The following is a 19215-nucleotide window of genomic DNA, read 5'->3' on the forward strand; positions in this document are numbered from 1 at the left end:
ATAATTAGTTGGTTAGCTTGGCTATTTTAGCCAAACGACAGACACCTCATTAGGAATCATTACCTCTATGGCGCCATCACGAGGTCAATTACATTTACTGCAACCTATTTTCCACATACAAAACAAGTGACAGGTCATCTTGTGTAGCACAACTTGGCAGCTCAGCTTGCGCAGTGTATAGGCATATAAAGGTAGTTTACAGCCGTACAGTAGAACATTTTAATGCCTTATCGCGTCCAGAATTTCAGAAACCATCAGTAAAGTCGTCGAAAGTCACAAACGAACAAGGTAGTGCTACACAAGATGGCGAACTCGCGGCGACAAAAACGAGTTTTCTACGTAATGTAGTTCTGTGGTCTGAAGTCACACGGCTGGTTCGCGGCTGGAGGAGGAGCCCTCGAACCTTTGGCCTTCGTAGGTCCGGGTAGGCTGTTGGGCCAGTGTTCCCTTGAATTGGACCCACTTTTCGCCCGTATTTTTGCTTTTACACGCACTTGGAAGCCTCGACAGACCATAACATCACATCACGTGACTGAAGTCATATCCGGAAATGATACATTTCCCCATCACATTGTGAGCCAGGCAGAATTACTTTGCTTTAGTATCAGAAAATGAAGTCACAGACAGGAAGTCCTGCAGCCAGCACAGGAAGTGACATCATCAGTGAGTCAAAGAAACACAACCTGGCAGGATTGTTTTAAAAGCATTTTATTGGCTTTTTTGCACGAATGTAACAGACAGAGAGAAGAGGGGGGAGAAAGGCGGAAGGGGAGGAGTCTACAGGTGCAGGTCCAATCAGCAGTGACCCTCACGTCCCTGTCACACCCACCCACCCCCTGTGGCTTTATTGATTGTGTGCGGTTACTATGGTTACAGTGAGAGAAAAAGAGAGAGAGAGAAAGAGAGAGCACTAGGCTTTGCTGAGAGAGAGAGAAAAAAAAAAGAAATGTGGAGTTGTGGGAATCAAACGCACCCAAACAAAGGCTCGCTCTCATTGGCTGTTTTAGTTTTCCATGCGGAGGCTCTTCTAGCAGAGAAGCTGGACGTGGACCAACACAAGAAAGCTAACAAAAGCAACCGAAAAGAAACAGGAGTGCTGCACAAGCAAGCCACCACCGGAGCAACATAGTGTTCTAAGGACCTTCTACCACGTGAGTGACGAGAAGAAAAGAAGGCCAAGCATACATGTGGAATAGGACATTCTTACTAGTGGACTTCCTTTCCCTCCATCAAGCAGATTAGTAGCACTAAGAATACGTGAGATTATTTCTTATACACAACTTGTACATACGCCTCAAGGCTCGCCGCTGCCGCCCTCTAGCGCCCACAGCAGAAAGTAGCGACAACTTCCTCAAAGAACACCGGTGAGAGGCGACCACACCCGAAGGCAGCTTTTGGGCCGGAAGCTGTGGGCGGGGGGGGCGAGGAGAAGAGACGGGATAAAGCGGGGGAAACACGAATCGAGGCGCAAAAGAGGCGAACGACGTCACAACCGCCTCAGCTCGCCGAAGCCGGACCGAACCGGGACTGGACTCTTGTTAGGCACAGAGTGGAGAGTTTTGTCTAGAGCTGGCAGGCTGGAGTCGAGGAGGAACGAGGAAGGACGAGGAGCGACAAGAAGGAACAAGGAGGGAACCGGGAAGCCGAGGGAGCGTCCGGATGTTTAAAGGTTAAAGTGTAGAAGTTACATGAGACCGACGTTGTTATTGGAGCTGAGTCGTGTTGCTATGGTAACAGCCCTCATGAAACCTTTCATCGTGGAGCGTTCACGAGGGACGAGCCCAATCAGCACCAGGGAAGGAGGAGGAGTAGGAGTAGGAGGAGGAGCTAGGAGGAGGAAGGAGCGTCTACTTCTTCTTGCTGAACAGACTGAAGCGTTTCTCTTTGTCTTTCTCTCGCTTGCCGGGACTCGACTCGGCCGCCGGCGCCGCCGCGGTCGCCGTGGCCACGGAGGCCGGCAGCGTCTGAGCGCGTGCGGCGGGCGCCGGCGTGCTATGGCTGCTGGGCGTCACCTCGGACTTCTCGCCCAAGATGGCCGCCGAGATGATGGAGATCCACGAGTTCATCTCCTCCTGCGGGGTGAGCGGATAAACGTTAAAAAAAAAAAAAAGTATGAAGTGAGTGCAGTCATGATGGCGTATGGAAGTCATGTGACCTCATGCCTGGGTTTTTTTTACGTTGTCATGGAAACAAACTTCAATATTCACCACAAATGCCTGGAAATTCTGTATTTCAAATATTTAAAAAAATGGTATCATTAATTTCTTTATTTTTCTTAATTCTCTCAATTTTTTATATAGTTATATCTTTTTTATTATTCAATTTGATTATTTCTAATTTATTTATGTTAAATTATACTTGTATATGCATCGAAATGCATTGCATCACAACACACACCATTCATAAACTTTTTATTCTATTTTACTTTTTCAAACTTTAATGGATATGAAGATACTTCATTTGTAAAAAAAACCATAAAATATTAAAAATATTACTAAACTATTTTCTTGTACTCTTTTCATATATAGTTTTTAATGATATAATTTAACATTTCTAATATTTTAAATTTATTTATTTAGTTTATATATTATTATTTTTTAAATATTTAAAATATTATTTTATATAATATTTATATATATTTAAATAATATTTAAAATAATATTTAAAATATTATTTTTAAGTTTTATATATAAGCACATTTTTTATTTTATTATGAATTTTTTTTTTAGCTTTTTTCATGTATGCACATTTTTTATGATTTTATTATTTTGTAACATGCATTAAAATATATTTATCTATATTCAAATGTTGTGATTTTTGAAAATGTTTTAGGGTTAGTTACATTTTTATTTTATTATGAAAACTTCATTTTTTAACTTGTGTTTTTTTAAAGTTTTTTCATAGTTACATATTTTATTATTTATCAATATATATTAATACTGTAATACTTTTTATAATACTTAAAAATATGTTTTAGCTCATTTTATATTTATTTATATGTATTGTAATTGTATATCTACTTTTAAACTTAAAGCTAGTAATAAACAATCAATTAATTATAGATTTTATTCTTATTAATGAGTAACCATTTAAAAATAAATGTATTTAGAATCTAGAATAGAATATCCAATACTTGTATCCAAGTAGAACAGTCTACTTGTGCTATGTATTACTGTACTATGTACTACTAATACTATGTAATACTATGTATACTGTAGTAGTCGAGTATACGTACGTCATCTTTGGCTTGGAAGAGATACTCGTTGCCGTCAGTGACTCTGTGGAGAAGAAAAGACTTCATCATTCCTTCATTCATCCCTTTATTCTTCCCTCCTTCCTTCGTGTTCGTTCGTTTCCATTCACTCATCCGTTCATCCATCAATGGACGATGGATTGATTGACAGGTGGAGGTGATGCGGTGAAGGCGTGCGAGTGCGTGAGGCGTTCAGACTGACTTGAGTTTGAAGACGTGTTTCTTCTTCTTGTAGTCGAGCGCCACCTCGCAGACGGCGTCCTTGAGGCTGACGGGGATCTCGCTGTGGTACGGGATGCCCTGGCTGGCGCTCTTCTGGTCCTTGTAGAAGCCCATCTCCTGCTGATTGATCACGCAGTAGACGTGGTGCCACGACCTGCAACACGGGACACGCCCCCCCTTCCGTCACGCCGCCTCCAGACCAGAAGGAGTTCTTCTCCTCCTTACCTGCTGGACGCCTTCTTGTTGTGGCCCTCCCACTCGTGTTTGCGGTGCAGGAAGCCCTCCAGCTGCGACGTGGCCCCCTCCTGCTGACTCTTGGCCGGCAGGGTCGCCGCTTGGCCGCCCTTGCCCTTGCGAGACGCCCCGGGAGACCCCGTTGGACTGGGCTCCGACACGCCGTTCACCACCTCGCCTCCTTCGCCGTCCTGGAAACACGGCAGGGTCAGAGCAATGTGGGCGGAGTCACAGGTGCATTTGGTTCTTTGAGCAGCAGCATGCAGAGCAGAAAAAAAACAGCGTTGCCATGGAAACACATTCTACAACCTTCTGGGATGTCACACCGCTTTCCGTGACATCACAAGAGTTATCACATCGAGAGTTATGGAGCTTGTAGGAAGGAGAAGAAGAAACAAGGAAAAGACAAAAGAAGGAGGGAGAAGGAGAAGAAAGAAGAGGAAGAAAGAAGAAAAAATAGAAGTGGAAACAACAAGGAGAAGAAGATAGAAAAAGAAGAGAATGACAAGGATTAAAGGATAAAGAGGAAGAAAGAACAAAAGAAAGAATAGGCAGAAAGAAAAAGAAACTGGAAGAAAAGGAAAAGAAGATGGGGAGGAGGAGAAGGAAGAAAAAAGAAGAGGCAGAAAGAAAAAGAAACTAGAAGAAAAGCAAAAGAAGATGGGGAGGAGGAGAAGGAATAAGAAAGAAGAAAAGGCAGAAAGAAAAAGAAGCAAAAAGAAAAGGAAAAGATGGAGGAGGAGGAGAAGGAAGAAGAGGCAGAAAGAAAAAGAAGAAACAAGAAGAAAAGGAAAAGATGGAGGAGGAGGAGGAGAAGGAAGAAGACGCAGAAAGAAAAAGAAACAAGAAAAGAAAAAGAAAATGAAGGAGGAGGAGAAGGAAGAAGAGGCAGAAAGAGAAAGAAACAAGAAAAGGAAAAGAAGATGGAGGAGGAGGAGAAGGAAGAAGAGGCAGAAAGAAAAAGAAGAAACAAGAAGAAAAGGAAAAGATGGAGGAGGAGGAGGAGAAGGAAGAAGAAGACGCAGAAAGAAAAAGAAACAAGAAAAGAAAAAGAAAATGAAGGAGGAGGAGAAGGAAGAAGAGGCAGAAAGAGAAAGAAACAAGAAAAGGAAAAGAAGATGGAGGAGAAGGAAGAAGAAAGAAGAAGAGGCAGAAAGAAAAAGAAACAATAAGAAAAGGAAAAGATGGAGGAGAAGGAAAAAGAAAGAAGAAAAGGCAGAAAGAAAAAGAAGCAAAAAGAAAAGGAAAAGATGGAGGAGGAGAGGGAGGAGAAGGAATAAGAAAGAAGAAAAGGCAGAAAGAAAAAGAAGCAAAAAGAAAAGGAAAAGATGGAGGAGAAGGAAGAAGAGGCAGAAAGAAAAAGAAGAAACAAGAAAAAAAGGAAAAGATGGAGGAGGAGGAGAAGGAAGAAGAAGACGCAGAAAGAAAAAGAAACAAGAAAAGAAAAAGAAAATGAAGGAGGAGGAGAAGGAAGAAGAGGCAGAAAGAGAAAGAAACAAGAAAAGGAAAAGAAGATGGAGGAGGAGGAGAAGGAAGAAGAAAGAAGAAGAGGCAGAAAGAAAAAGAAACAAGAAGAAAAGGAAAAGATGGAGGAGGAGAAGGAAAAAGAAAGAAGAGGAGGCAGAAAGAAAAAGAAGAAACAAGAAAAAAAGGAAAAGAAGATAGAGATAGAAGATAGAGAAGGAAGAAGAAAGAAGAAGAGGCAGAAAGAAAAAGAAAAGGAAACAAGAAGATGGAGGAGAAGGAAGAAGAGGCAGAAAGAAAAAGAAAAGGAAACAAGAAGATGGAGGAGAAGGAAGAAGAGGCAGAAAGAAAAAGAAGAGGAAACAAGAAGTTAGAGGAGGAGGATAAGGAAGAAGAAAGAAGAAGAGGGAGAAAGAAAGCAGACAATGAGGAGGAGAAAGAAGAAGAAAAGGAGGAAGGAAGCAGGAGGCGGTCATGCATCGCTGGCATGCAAGAAGGTTTAAGTGCCAAACAGCAGACGCCAAACAATGATGGCGACCATTGCTTGTCACGTGTTGCTGTTGCTGAGTTATGATTGGTGGTCATTGTCCAAGAAGAGATTTGCAACGTGATCACACCACGCCCACGCCAAAGGATGCTTATTACCCCGTTAACCAGCTGTTGGGGGAGGGGGGGAGGGCCGGACCAGGGAGGGAGGCGGAGCCAATCCTGATGGGAGGAGCGCCTGACCTGAGAGCTTTAATGTGGAGCGGCGTGGACGCCACCGTAGTGGACCGACTTTTAGTACCTTATTTGACATTCTCATCATTCTCATCATGATTATCAGTAGAGGGTGGTGGGGGGGGGGGGCACTGAATAAATCAGTGGGTGTGTAAAAATGACATGAAATAGAAGCAGACCACATGATGACATGTACTGATACTTCATATATGCTGTATACTTCACATATTCTGTATACTTCAGATGTACTGTATACTCTATTCATCCTACTGTGTTCCCCTGGTGGTCTCCGCTCATAAGCACTATGTATGTTCTATGCTCCTCTCTTATGCTTTATGACACTGAAAAACAATAAATGTTCATCTGTCTTTCCAAATCACATCTATTTATTATTTTGTGTTCATATTTATTTACTTATTAGCCCTCGGCACGTTCCCAAAAATAACTTTTCAAGAAGAACATGACAAATATAACAGCAAAAATTAAAAAATAAGCAATAATTTTACAGGCAAAAAGTAAATAAAGGTTAAATAATTAAATTAAATGAAGGTAAAAGTTCTAATGTTAAGAGAAACAATCTCATTTTAGTCGCATCAAGCTGAAATATGAACGTAATATTATGAGAAAAAAAGTTGAAATGGAAAAAAATAGCAGTAAAAAGCTGTGATTTTTGGGAAAATATAGTCAAATATCTAGGGGGGGAATTTTAAAGAGTAAAGTCATAATAATTTTAGTAACAAAGTTCAAATATTAGCGAGATCGATGTTTTTCTTTTTAAAGCTGTAAATTATGACTTTAAAAAAAATTATGTTGCGGGAAACGTAAAGTTATGAGAATAACCTCCAAATATTATTTGAATAAAGTCCTAATTACAATAAGACAATTGAAAGACTTTATAATTGAATTCATGGAGTGAATTAAATTCATGTCATTAAAATACATAACTACATGAAAACTACTAAAAGTTAAAAATAATGAAAAAAAATTACACGTGATTTGATGTGAATAAATTCAAAATATTAAGAAAAAAAAGTCGAGAGTGGAAAAAAAGGCTCAGTTTTACAAAAATATATAAGGAAAAATAATTTTGTTGAAATATTAAAAAATATATATGTTTAAAAAAGGTGGGATAATGTAATGACCAAGTTTTCATATTTGGAAAATTAGGTTGTGGAAAAGTTAATAATATGGTAAAAAAAATATGGGAATAAATTCATAATATTACGATAAGAAAATGAACAAATGATATGATGACATCATTACCTTACACCACTGCCACTAATAGATTCCCATTGGAAACACTCATTCTTATGTATTCTATAGAAACCAATGGCATTAAAAAAAAAGAAAAAAAATCAGATGAACACACACACACACAAGTGAAGGTGGTTGAGGTACATACACACACAGGTGAAGGTGGCTGTGGTTGAGGTATACACACACACACACACACAGGTGAATGTGACTATGGTACAGGTACACACACACACACACACACACACACACACACAGGTGAAGGTGACTATGGTACAGGTACACACACACACAGGTGAAGGTGGCTGTGGTTGAGGTATACACACACACACACACACAGGTGAAGGTGACTATGGTACAGGTACACACACACACACACACACAGGTGAAGGTGACTATGGTACAGGTACACACACACACACACAGGTGAAGGTGGCTGTGGTTGAGGTATACACACACACACACACATACACAGGTGAATGTGACTATGGTACAGGTACACACACACACACACACACACACACACACACACACACACAGGTGAAGGTGACTATGGTACAGGTACACACACACAGGTGAAGGTGGCTGTGGTTGAGGTATACACACACACACACACACACACAGGTGAAGGTGACTATGGTACAGGTACACACACACACACACACACACACACAGGTGAAGGTGACTATGGTACAGGTACACACACACACACCGGTGAAGGTGACTATGGTACAGGTACACACACACACACACACACACACACACACACACACACACACAGGTGAAGGTGACTATGGTACAGGTACACACACACACACACACACACACACACACACAGGTGAGGGTGACTATGGTACAGGTACACACACACACACCGGTGAAGGTGACTATGGTACAGGTACACACACACAGGAAAGGGTGGCTGTGGTTGAGGTACAGGTTTATTGTGTTAGTGACATGTGAACATGCAAACAAGAAAAGAACCTGTAAAACATAACAAAAGTATCATGAGACAACATGGCGTGGGGGGAGGGGGGTGGATACACATAGACACATGGACACATGAAGTGTGGTATGAATATGGAGATGATGATGATGATGATGATGATGAAATCCCATTTAGGAATGCTTGTGTACAACATGAAGTGATAGGAATGCATATAAACGAACCCTAACCCATATGAACTAATCCTAACCCTAACCCACATGAACTAACCCTAACCCATATGAACTAACCCTAACCCTAACCCATATGAACTAACCCTAACCCTAACCCTAACCCATATGAACTAATCCTAACCCAAATGAACTAATCCTAACCCATATGAACTAACCCTAACCCATATGAACTAACCCTAACCCTAACCCATATGAACTAATCCTAACCCTAACCCACATTCCTCCATATGAAAGCTAAAGAAACCCTAGCAATGTCTCGGCTTTTATTGCTGCTGAGAATGATGAGGAGTGAGTGAAATGAGGAAAGGCGTCAGGTGTTGGTGTTCCACAGAGTGACTTTGAAGAGGAGAACGTAAACCAGCAGACACATTAAGAGCTGAGGGGACAGCAAGAGGGGGCGGTCAGGCTGGGGGATGGATGGAGGGAGGAAGGAAGGAAGGAAGGAAGGAAGGAAGGAAAAGACAAATGAGGGAAGGAACAGATGTGTGTATGTATATGTGTGTATGTGTGTGTTTTGGAGTCCCATAAACAACATGTTAAATGGAAACAACAACCATAATTGTAATGAGTATTAGTACAAATATAGCACCATCTTTACTCTTTACTTTAGCAGCCTAAAGCTTCCATTTGAATAACAGCACTCTAAAGGACTTACAGTAAAGACTAGTTAGCAGGACAACACATGACAACCTTGGGGGGGGGGGGCAATTGCCCTTTGGACGCTTGGGGTTCAAACCTAGTGGGTATGATGTCATACATCTGCATATACAACCATGTATCAAGTGTTTATGACAACGTATGAGGGTGTTTAGCGTGTCTATGAGAATGTATGAGGGTGTACAAAGTGTTTGAGAATGCATGAGAACAAATAACGTGTTTATGAGAATGTATGAGGGTGTCTGTAAAGTGTTAATGAGAATGTATAAAGCATTTATGAGAATGTATGAAGGTGTACATGAGAATGTATGAGGGTGTACAGATTGTTAATGAGAATGTATGAGGGTGTTTAAAGTGTTTATGAAAATGTATGAGAATGTATGAGGGTGTATGGAGTGTTTATGCAAATATTTGAGAATGTATGAGTGTGTCTCGAGTGTTTATAAGCATGTATATGAGAATGTATGAGGGTGCACATGAGAATGTATGAGGGTGTACAGAGTGTTTGAGAATATTTGAGGATGTATGAGAATGTATGAGGGTGTCTAGAGTGTTTATGAGCATGTATCGGGGTGTATATGAGAATGTATGAGGGTGTACATGAGAATGTATGAGGGTGTCTAGAGTGTTTATGAGCATGTATCAGGATGTATGTATATGAGAATGTTAATGAGGGTGTACAGAGTGTTAATGAGAATGTATGAGGGTGTGTAAAGTGTTTATGAGAATGTATGAGGGTGTATAGAGTGTTTATGAGAATATTTGAGGGTGTACATGAGAATGTATGAGGGTGTGTAAAGTGTTTATGAGAATGTATGAGAATGTATGAGGGTGTATAGAGTGTTTATGAGAATATTTGAGGGTGTACATGAGAATGTATGAGGGTGTACAGAGTGTTTGAGAATATTTGAGGATGTATGAGAATGTATGAGGGTGTCTAGAGTGTTTATGAGCATGTATCGAGATGTATATGAGAATGTATGAGGGTGTACATGAGAATGTATGAGGGTGTCTAGAGTGTTTATGAGCATGTATCAGGATGTATGTATATGAGAATGTTAATGAGGGTGTACAGAGTGTTAATGAGAATGTATGAGGGTGTGTAAAGTGTTTATGAGAATGTATGAGAATGTATGAGGGTGTATAGAGTGTTTATGAGAATGTATGAGAATGTATGAGGGTGTATAGAGTGTTTATGAGAATATTTGAGGGTGTACATGAGAATGTATGAGGGTGTACAGAGTGTTAATGAGAATGTATGAGGGTGCATATGAGCGTGTATGAGGGTGTATATGAGCGTGTATGAGGGTGTATAGAGTGTATATCAGTAAGGGGCGTATCTGTAGTGAAGAATCAGGGGGGGGCGTTCCTGCGTCCCTGCAGAGTGCTGCTGTATTTCTGGTAGGCGGGTGAGCGGTGGTAACTAACCCTGGCAGAGTCGTGGTCAGACGTCAGGCCGTTGTGACTCGGCTGCTCCCCCTCCCTGTAAAGACACAAAGCGCACCCATGGGGACCAGCGGCAACAACGTGGCGTCATCACCACGCTTCCATCTTCGCCGTCACTCACCCGTGCTGTGCGGCGCCGTGGGAATGCGGTGCCTCAACGAGCGGTTGGTTCTTTCTCTCCTCCTCCTCTTGCCTTCTTCGCACTTCCAGTAATTCCATCTGAACACAAACGCACCACATGTCGCACTTTCCTCTATGTGTGTGTGTGTGTGTGTGTGTGTGTGTGTGTGTGTGTGTGTGTGCGGTGGAGCTCACCGTGGTCAACCTCTCCAGCGCGGCAAAGCGTTCCTCCCAGGTCGCGGCGGATTTCTCGAAGGCCTCGTGGCGTTTGATGAGCTTCTCCACCTCATCCACGCTCTGGCCCATCTCCCTGCTGGACAGGTACGACTCCTGACCCAGAAGCCACGCCTCGGCCACGCCTGCATCGCGCGAGAACTGGTGCACCTCCAAAACTGTACACACACACACACACACACACACATTGAACCGTGTCAACACACACACGTGGCGAGCCGAGTGTGCTGACTTCATGCTGTGACTTATGAAAAGTGTTTACATTCTCATACACACTTGTTTGCATTCATAAACAAGTGTTTACATTCTCATAAACACTTTATACAGAATGTATGAGCGTGTTTTTAGAGTGTTAATGAGAATGTATAAAGCATTTATGAGAATGTATGAAGTGTTTATGAGAATGTATGAGGGTGTGTAGAGTGTTTATGAGAATGTATGAGGTTGTATGAAGTGTTTAGAAGCATGTATGAGGGTGTATGGAGTATTTATGAGAATGTATGAGGGTGTATGAAGTGTTTATGAGAATGTATGAGGGTGTATGAAGTGTTTAGAAGAATGTATGAGGGTGTATGGAGTATTTATGAGAATGTATGAGGGTGTCTAGAGTGTTTATGAGCATGTATGAGGATGTATATGAGAATGTATGAGGGTGTACAGAGTATTAATGAGAACGTATTTGGGTGTACAAAGTGTTAATGAGAATGTATGTGGGTGTACAAAGTGTTAATGAGAATGTAGGAGGGTGTATGGGGTGTTTATGAGAATGTATGAGGTTGTATGAAGTGTTTAGAAGAATGTATGGGGGTGTATGGAGTGTTTATGAGAATGTATGAGGGTGTATGAAGTGTTTAGAAGAATGTATGAGGGTGTATGGAGTATTTATGAGAATGTATGAGGGTGTCTAGAGTGTTTATGAGCATGTATGAGGATGTATATGAGAATGTATGAGGGTGTACAGAGTGTTAATGAGAACGTATTTGGGTGAACAAAGTGTTAATGAGAATGTAGGAGGGTGTATGGGGTGTTCATGAGAATGTATGAGGATGTATGAAGTGTTTAGAAGAATGTATGGGGGTGTATGAAGTGTTTATGAGAATGTATGAGGTTGTATGAAGTGTTTATGAGAATGTATGAGGTTGTATGAAGTGTTTAGAAGAATGTATGGGGGTGTATTGAGTGTTTATGAGAATGTATGAGGGTGTACAAAGTGTTAATGAGAATGTAGGAGGGTGTATGGGGTGTTTATGAGAATGTATGAGGGTGTATGAAGTGTTTAGAAGAATGTATGAGGGTGTATGGAGTATTTATGAGCATGTATGAGGATGTATATGAGAACGTCGACTTACCCAGTCTAAGCCACTCCCATCGGTCCTCCCACTTGTCAATCATCTCTTTCCTCTTGTCCGTCAACTGCAGCAACTTTTCTTTAATCTGAAAAGAAAGAACAACAAGCTGTCAAATATCAACTCATTTCACGTTCCACTGCTGTAATGTACACTAACAACCAGCAGAGGTCGCCATTGATTCGGGTTGACTACGGGGAAGAAAAAAGCAACAGTGACTTAAAAGAGAACGTCAACTGCTCCATTTACTGTCCATCACCTCCTCAGATGCATAGTGCTTCCTGGCCAGGAGGGATTTCCCCAGCTCGATGCAGGCGGTGAAGCTGTCGTTGCGGGCGTCGATCTCCGCCTTGATGCCCTGATGGTTGTTCATCAGCAGCTCCACCGAAGACACGTCACTACACAGCCCATGTACAAAGTTATTCACATTATTAATGCTGGAGAAGATGGAGGACAAAAGGAGGAGAGGAGAAGCACAAGCAGAAGCAGGAGAAAGTGGAGGAAGACGAGGAGGGGAAGGGGATGAGGATGAGAAGCAGAACACAAAGGAGGAGATAACAAAGAAGGAGAAGAAGGATAAAAGAAGAAGATGGAGACAAAAGAGGATGTGAAGGAGAACAACAAAGTGGAGAACAACAAGCTGAAGCAGGAGAAGCACAAGGAATAAAGAGAAGAACCAAGAGAAGAAGAAACCCAAGAAAATGAAGAACAAGGAGGAGGAGGAGAAGAGGAGGAAGCGTACCGCGGCTTCTCCTGAGCCTCGATGAGGCGGATGACGTCCTCCATCCACAACATCAGGTCTCGCACCATGCTGAAGAAACGGAATTTGTCTCCCGTGTCCACCAGCTTCACACGGCGGCCCTCCACCGCCTCCAGAAGATTCTTCCAGGCCTCCAGAACCTGAAGCAGAACCCACAAACACACACGTGGATTTAGGATTTGGTCTCTAAGCTGGTAGTGACTGATCCACTCTCTTCTCAACACACAATCTGTTAGCTACTGCAGGGGAGTCCAACGTGCCGCCCGGGGGCCTTTTCTGGTCCGTGGCTGTTTGAATTATATCATTCTTAAGATATCAGTCGAAAAAGAAAACTACAGGAACAACAACATCAGCAAAACTGGAAAAATCAGCTGTAATAAAAATATGAAGTGAAAAATGCTAATTGTACAAAAATACCATCATATGGTGAGGAATAATCACAGCATAAAGATGAAATATTAACACTAGATATTTTTTTAACGTCATTTGAATTATCTAAATAAATAAATAAATAAAGTTGTCGTTTTTGGAAAATTTGTCTGCGAAAAAAGTTGGAACATTTTGGGAATAAAGTCAAAATGTGAAGAGAAAAAATGTAAAAAAAATGTAAGTTTAAATTTGGATTTAATAACAAAAAGTCATACTTGGAATATTATTTATATAATATATATATATTATTATATAATTTATATTATTTATTTATAATATACATATATTTCTATATTTGCATTATTTACTTATAAATAACTTTATAAATTTTAAATAAATAATTTTAAAATTATAATAGAAATAAATAATTGATATTATTTATTTATAATATAAATTATGTCTTTTTAGTAGTGAAATATAAAAGGAAATTCATGTTTTAAAAAAAAAAGCTGTAATATAAAAAAAAAAAGCTCTGGTCACAGAAAACGTTATAATGTTACAAGAATGAAGGAGAAAAATGTATGCATTTTAATGACAATAAACTCGGAAATATTAAGAGTTTAAGAGCATAGGGTTTAAATATGCAAGAAAAAAATATTTTTGAAGAAAAAAAAATACATTTTGAGAAACAAATCAAACAAAAATAAAGTTGTCATTTTGGGGGAAAATATAATTATTTTTATATTAATCATAATTAATAATGTTATTTATATTAATAAATATTACGGGAATAAGGTGAAAATATGATGGAAATTAAGTCATACATAATATAACCACAAAAAAAAAACACTGCTGGACTTTTTTTTTTGACTAGCCGATGTCACATCCTGTCAATCATGATGCCACACCCCCTTTTCTGGCAGTAGGAGGGCCGAGTAAAGAAGAAGAAGAAGATGACGATGATGATCCAATCATGTGTCTTGCTTGGTGGAAGAGCATGTAGGAGCATGAGGGTGGTGTCCTGAGGTTCTCTCATGTCTTTCAATAATGAGATGATGAGAAGAAGAAGAGGAGGAAGTAGAAGTAGAAGGAGGAGTCGGAGTCGGAGTAGGAGGAGTTTCCCTTGACTAGAAGGCACACAAAGCAGAGCTCCATGCCAAGCTTGACATTTCAGCAGTCTTATCAACAAAAAGCTTGACTGGCTGCTGGAAGCAACAACGTGGATTTGCAAACTACAAGTAGCGCTTGTTTTTACCTCCTGGAGGGAGCGGGTGGGTGGGGTTTACCTGTGTTTCCCCTCCCAATCAAAGTCCAGTCAAAGATAAAAACAACCAGCGTGTTTGCAAATGACCAAGCCAAAAAAAAGGGAGTAAAATGTGTGGTTTGAGTCCAAACGGATCAAGTTATGTCATGTCAGGGTGTCGGGGTGGGCTGATGCAAAGCTCATGTTGCTTAAAACAAAGTCTCACCTGTCCCTTTCTCTTCTGCAAGGACAGGGAGGGAAAACATGGAATACACCATCATCATTATCATCATCATCATTATCATCTGCTTCTCATCTGGGTTTCCTGAGAGAATGTGACTTTAAATCGGGATTTTTCCCCCTCAATATTTGACCGGATTCTGGTAAAAATGAATAATTTCTGCCATTTTAATATCTCCAACTGCAGTATTTTAACCATCCTCCTCTTCACTTGATGGCAATTATGACTTTATTCCCGTAATATTTGGACTTCACTTCCATCATCGTAGAGCTTTTTGCCCAAGCTAATTTTCAGAAATGTCCCCAAAACTACTAAATACATTTCTGGTCTGAATTTATTCTGATAATATTACAGCTGGGTTTTTTTTTTTTTTCACATTTTCAATTTATTAATTATACTTATTTAATTTTATGCGACCAAAAGTGACATTATTTTTCTTGTTATTATGACATTATTTTCATAAAATTAATTTTTTTTTCTCTCACTGTTTTGACATTATTCTGGTAAAATTATGGCCATTTTTTAAGAAGTTTTCCAACTGTATAACTACTAACGACTATATATAACTACTAATAATGGTCTTCCTGTTCATTTTGGTGTGAATTTATTCTGATAATATTAGTTGTTTTTTTTTTTCATTTTTTTCATTTTTTAAATTTCACATTTTACAATTTATTAATTATACTTATTTAATTTTATGCGACCAAAAGTGACATTATTTTTCTTGTTATTATGACATTATTTTCATAAAATTGCATTTTTTTTCTCTCACTGTTTTGACATTATTCTGGTAAAATTATGGCCATTTTTTAAAAAGTTTTCCAACTGTATAACTACTAATGACTATATATAACTACTAATAATGGTCTTCCTGTTCATTTTGGTCTGAATTTATTCTGATAATATTAGTTGTTTTTTTTTTTCATTATTTGCATTTTTTAAATTTCACATTTTACAATTTATTAATTATACTTATTTAATTTTATGCGACCAAAAGTGACATTATTTTTCCTGTTATTATGACGTTATTTTCAATTACAACTTTTTTCTCTCACTGTTTTGACATTATTCTGGTAAAATTATGGCCATTTTTTAAAAAGTTTTCCAACTGTATAACTATTAACGACTATATATAAAACTACTAATAATTGTATTCCTGTTAATTTTGGTCTGAATTTATTCTGATAATATTACAGCAGTTTTTTTTTTCATTTTCTGCATTGTTTTAAATTTCACATTTTACAATTTATTAATTATACTTATTTAATTTTATGCGACCAAAAGTGACTAATAATGGTCTTTAGTATTTCAACTCTGCTACTAAAATTTCTCCATAGACGACTTAGTTTTTCTTTACTTTATTCTGTTAAATTACAGTCGTGTTTATTTTATTTATTTATTCATTTATTTTTAATTATTTACATTAATATAAGTAAGTGTAAGTGTTCCAACTATTTCAATTTGAACAGAATTATGACTTTATTCCCATAATATTAGAACTTTTACGCAAACAAATTTTCTAAAAACTTAATGCTGTTTTGTTTTTATCAGCATATGAAAACATAAAAATATTTGTATTTATACATCATATTCATAACTATAATTTCTTGTTTCATTTTATACTCTTTTTCCTCTCAGTATTACGTTATTGTCATAAAAACTATGACTTTTTCTTGTTAGATAACTTTTTTGTGCCTGAAATGGAGCCAATGAGAAAACAGGTGCGGGCTGCATTTGGCCCCTGAGCCACACTTTGGAGAGCCCTTTCATAGGTTATGGTGATTCAACCGCGAGGAGCAATTCCATGACGGCGTTTGTACGATTGTGCTTCCCGGGTGGGGATCAGTGCGCGAGCGGTGTGACCGCACGTGTGACCGCACGTATGCACGCACGTACGCACATACGCACGCACGTACGTCGGCATTGCGGAGCTCACCTCTCCTTCTCTCTTCTGGATGTCATCAGCCTTATCTCCGGCGTATGCGGACTGCAGACGGACTGCATCTTCTTGAAGCTGCCGCACCTACAAATCAATGAATAAGAGCGTAAGTTGGGAGGGTGGGGGGTGGTGGGGGGGCGTTAAGGTGAACACGGCCACACTTTGTGAAGGTGCATCTCACCTGCGTGCCCAGAGCTTGGATGTCGTGTTCAAAGGTGGTGTGCATCCTCTGCAGGGTCTCCACGGTGTTGTGGTCGCGGCCCAGCTCCTCAGGAAGCTTCTTGTGTTTATCCAGGATTCGTCCCAGGATCTCCTTGGCGTCGTGGTAGAACTTGTGCAGCTCGAAGGAGGCGGCCAGGATCTGCGTGCGGGTGTCGATGAGCTCCAGCAGGTCGGCCCAGGCCTCGTTCAGGCCGTCTTTCCACTCGGCGATGGTGGCGGCGTCACCGTGGCCGGCGTTGATCAGCTCGTCCGCCAGACGGTTGACTCCGTCCACGCGCTCTTGACCGATATTGCCGGTGTCACGGGCGAATTCTCTGAAGCGCTCTTGCAGCATCTGAAGAGGCACACCGAGCCGTCAAAAAAAGCGACGAACGGCGCGGCATGGCGGGCTAGCGGCGAATTTGCGGCGTCGGACTGACTGTGACGTGCTCGTAGTCCTGGCCCAGCTCGTGCGACCCGGCCACCACCTCCCTCTCCGCGATCCACTGCTCCAGGTCGTCCACTTCCCTGTTGAGCTGGAAAAGTCGGAAGCGCTCGTCCAGCTTCCCTCGACGTTCCTCGGCCAAGTCCTTCAAGCCGGCGTAGAGCTTATCCACCTGCGACTGACGCATCCCGATGCGTTCGCTGGGGAACGACAGAAAAAGAAGAAGAAGAAGAAGAAGAAGAAGGTCACAACACTCATCCGCTTCTCCTTCCCCTGATGCGGAATGAACGCCGTACCTGTCGGGGTGTTCGGCAGCCACCAAACCTCGGCTGGTGCTGGAGAGCTGGTGGACGGTGTCGGCGTAGTCCTCCACCGCCTGCTCCAGAATCTGATGCTTCTTCAACATGGCCACGGAGCTCTGCTCATCCTGACATAAAAAACAAACAAACCTTTCACGTCACCGACTACTTCACTAACGACTAATAATCTCGTCAAGGGAAACCATCACATGCAATTCCTGTATGATATGAACTTGTTATTTTACTAGCACAGAGTTGAAATAGCCAAGAAATAAATCATAATATAATAATAATAAATAATTACAAATATAATGAGGAACAAACAACAACAACAATTCATTTGCTATTATTTTTAAATTACATTGGGGGAAAAAGTCTAAATATTGTGGGAATAAAGTCATAACTTTAATATAACAAAGTTAAAACTTAGCATTAAAATAAAAACAACAAAAAAAACAACAGAAATGAAAAAAACAGCTGAGATTTTAAGACAATAATGTCAAAATGTTAAAAGAAAAAATATTTTATTCTATATAATAATTCTCTAAAATATTCTAAATTCTAAATTCTTTTAGAAGCATAGAGTTGAAATATTAAAGGGAAAACTGATGCTGTTTTTTAATTAGAAACAAAAAAAAATTTGTTTGGGGAAAAAACTTTTTTTTTAAAAAAATCACAAGAAGAAAACATAGTTTGAGAAAAACAGCAGAAAGGGAAAAAATATTTTATGAGAAAAGTCGAAAAATTAAGACTAATATTACTTCAGATTTTATGCTATGGGAATAAAGTCATTTACAATTGCAAAAAGAGAATTTACAAAAAAATGATAAAATTGTTATAAAATAAATATAAAAACAATGAAATGAAAAAGGAACGAAAATATTAAAGAAAAAAGTTTTTTATATTATATTATTTAATATATTAATATTAATATTTAATCATATTTATTAAATATATATATAATATTTATTATTAATATAACATCTAAATATAAATTGAATAATTAAATATTAATAATATTAATATTAAATATTCATAATATATTCATATTAATAATATTCATAGCACACAACTACGATGTGGTCAAATATTTAGTAATATTTAAATTAACATTTATATTAAATTAAATATTATTAATATTTAATTAAATATTTAAATTAAATATTATTAATATTTAATTAAATATTTAAATTAAATTAAATATTATTTATATTTAATTAAATATTTTTGCAAAATGTGGGACTAAATAGAATATCACGGGAATAAAATCATAATGTTAAGACAATAAGAACATTTACAAAAACTATTTACAAAGTTTAAATATTTGGCCAATTTTAAAAAAGCAGCAAAAAGGCGAGATTGATTCTAATAATTGAACAAAACTCATATGCAGTTTTTCTTTGCTCATTCTATACTAAAAAGTCGTTCCTATGCCTTCAATGAAAAGTGCCCTATTTCGCCCGTCATGCCCAATGCTTATGTGAGACATGAACATGTCTTTTCTCCTTCCTGTTCCTTCTAAGTGTATGAAAACTGTTAAAAAGAGGAAATTTCCAATTTCCATTAGCCGAGCTCCGGCGACATTGATA

The 19215-nt window shown here is 39.2% G+C and overlaps 1 protein-coding gene across 4 annotated transcripts in view; it reads right to left on the minus strand.

Moving 5' to 3' along the window:
* Window positions 1-692: 692 nt before the first annotated feature.
* sptbn1 (spectrin, beta, non-erythrocytic 1) overlaps window positions 693-19215 on the minus strand; it is a 50134-nt gene continuing 31611 nt past the window's right edge. For 3 of the 4 annotated variants that reach the window (XM_058065148.2, XM_058065147.2, XM_058065146.2), the window contains 14 exons: window positions 17624-17754; window positions 17323-17527; window positions 16863-17237; window positions 16679-16765; window positions 12872-13029; window positions 12389-12527; window positions 12133-12217; window positions 10745-10941; window positions 10551-10648; window positions 10412-10466; window positions 3701-3900; window positions 3456-3629; window positions 3236-3278; window positions 693-2072 (listed from right to left, as the gene is read on the minus strand). In XM_058065148.2, coding sequence (XP_057921131.2) covers window positions 1848-2072; window positions 3236-3278; window positions 3456-3629; window positions 3701-3900; window positions 10412-10466; window positions 10551-10648; window positions 10745-10941; window positions 12133-12217; window positions 12389-12527; window positions 12872-13029; window positions 16679-16765; window positions 16863-17237; window positions 17323-17527; window positions 17624-17754 — 2172 coding nt within the window. In that variant the 3' untranslated portion in view covers window positions 693-1847. Of the gene's footprint in view, window positions 2073-3235; window positions 3279-3455; window positions 3630-3700; window positions 3901-8490; window positions 8733-10411; window positions 10467-10550; window positions 10649-10744; window positions 10942-12132; window positions 12218-12388; window positions 12528-12871; window positions 13030-16678; window positions 16766-16862; window positions 17238-17322; window positions 17528-17623; window positions 17755-19215 lie in introns of those variants that run through there. The other variant, XM_078793868.1, reaches the window with a different exon arrangement.

The sequence above is a fragment of the Doryrhamphus excisus genome, linkage group LG10 (genome assembly GCF_037039965.1).
Source record: "Doryrhamphus excisus strain RoL-2023G ecotype Guam linkage group LG10, RoL_Dexc_Guam_v1.1, whole genome shotgun sequence".
Classification (NCBI taxonomy): domain Eukaryota; kingdom Metazoa; phylum Chordata; class Actinopteri; order Syngnathiformes; family Syngnathidae; genus Doryrhamphus; species Doryrhamphus excisus.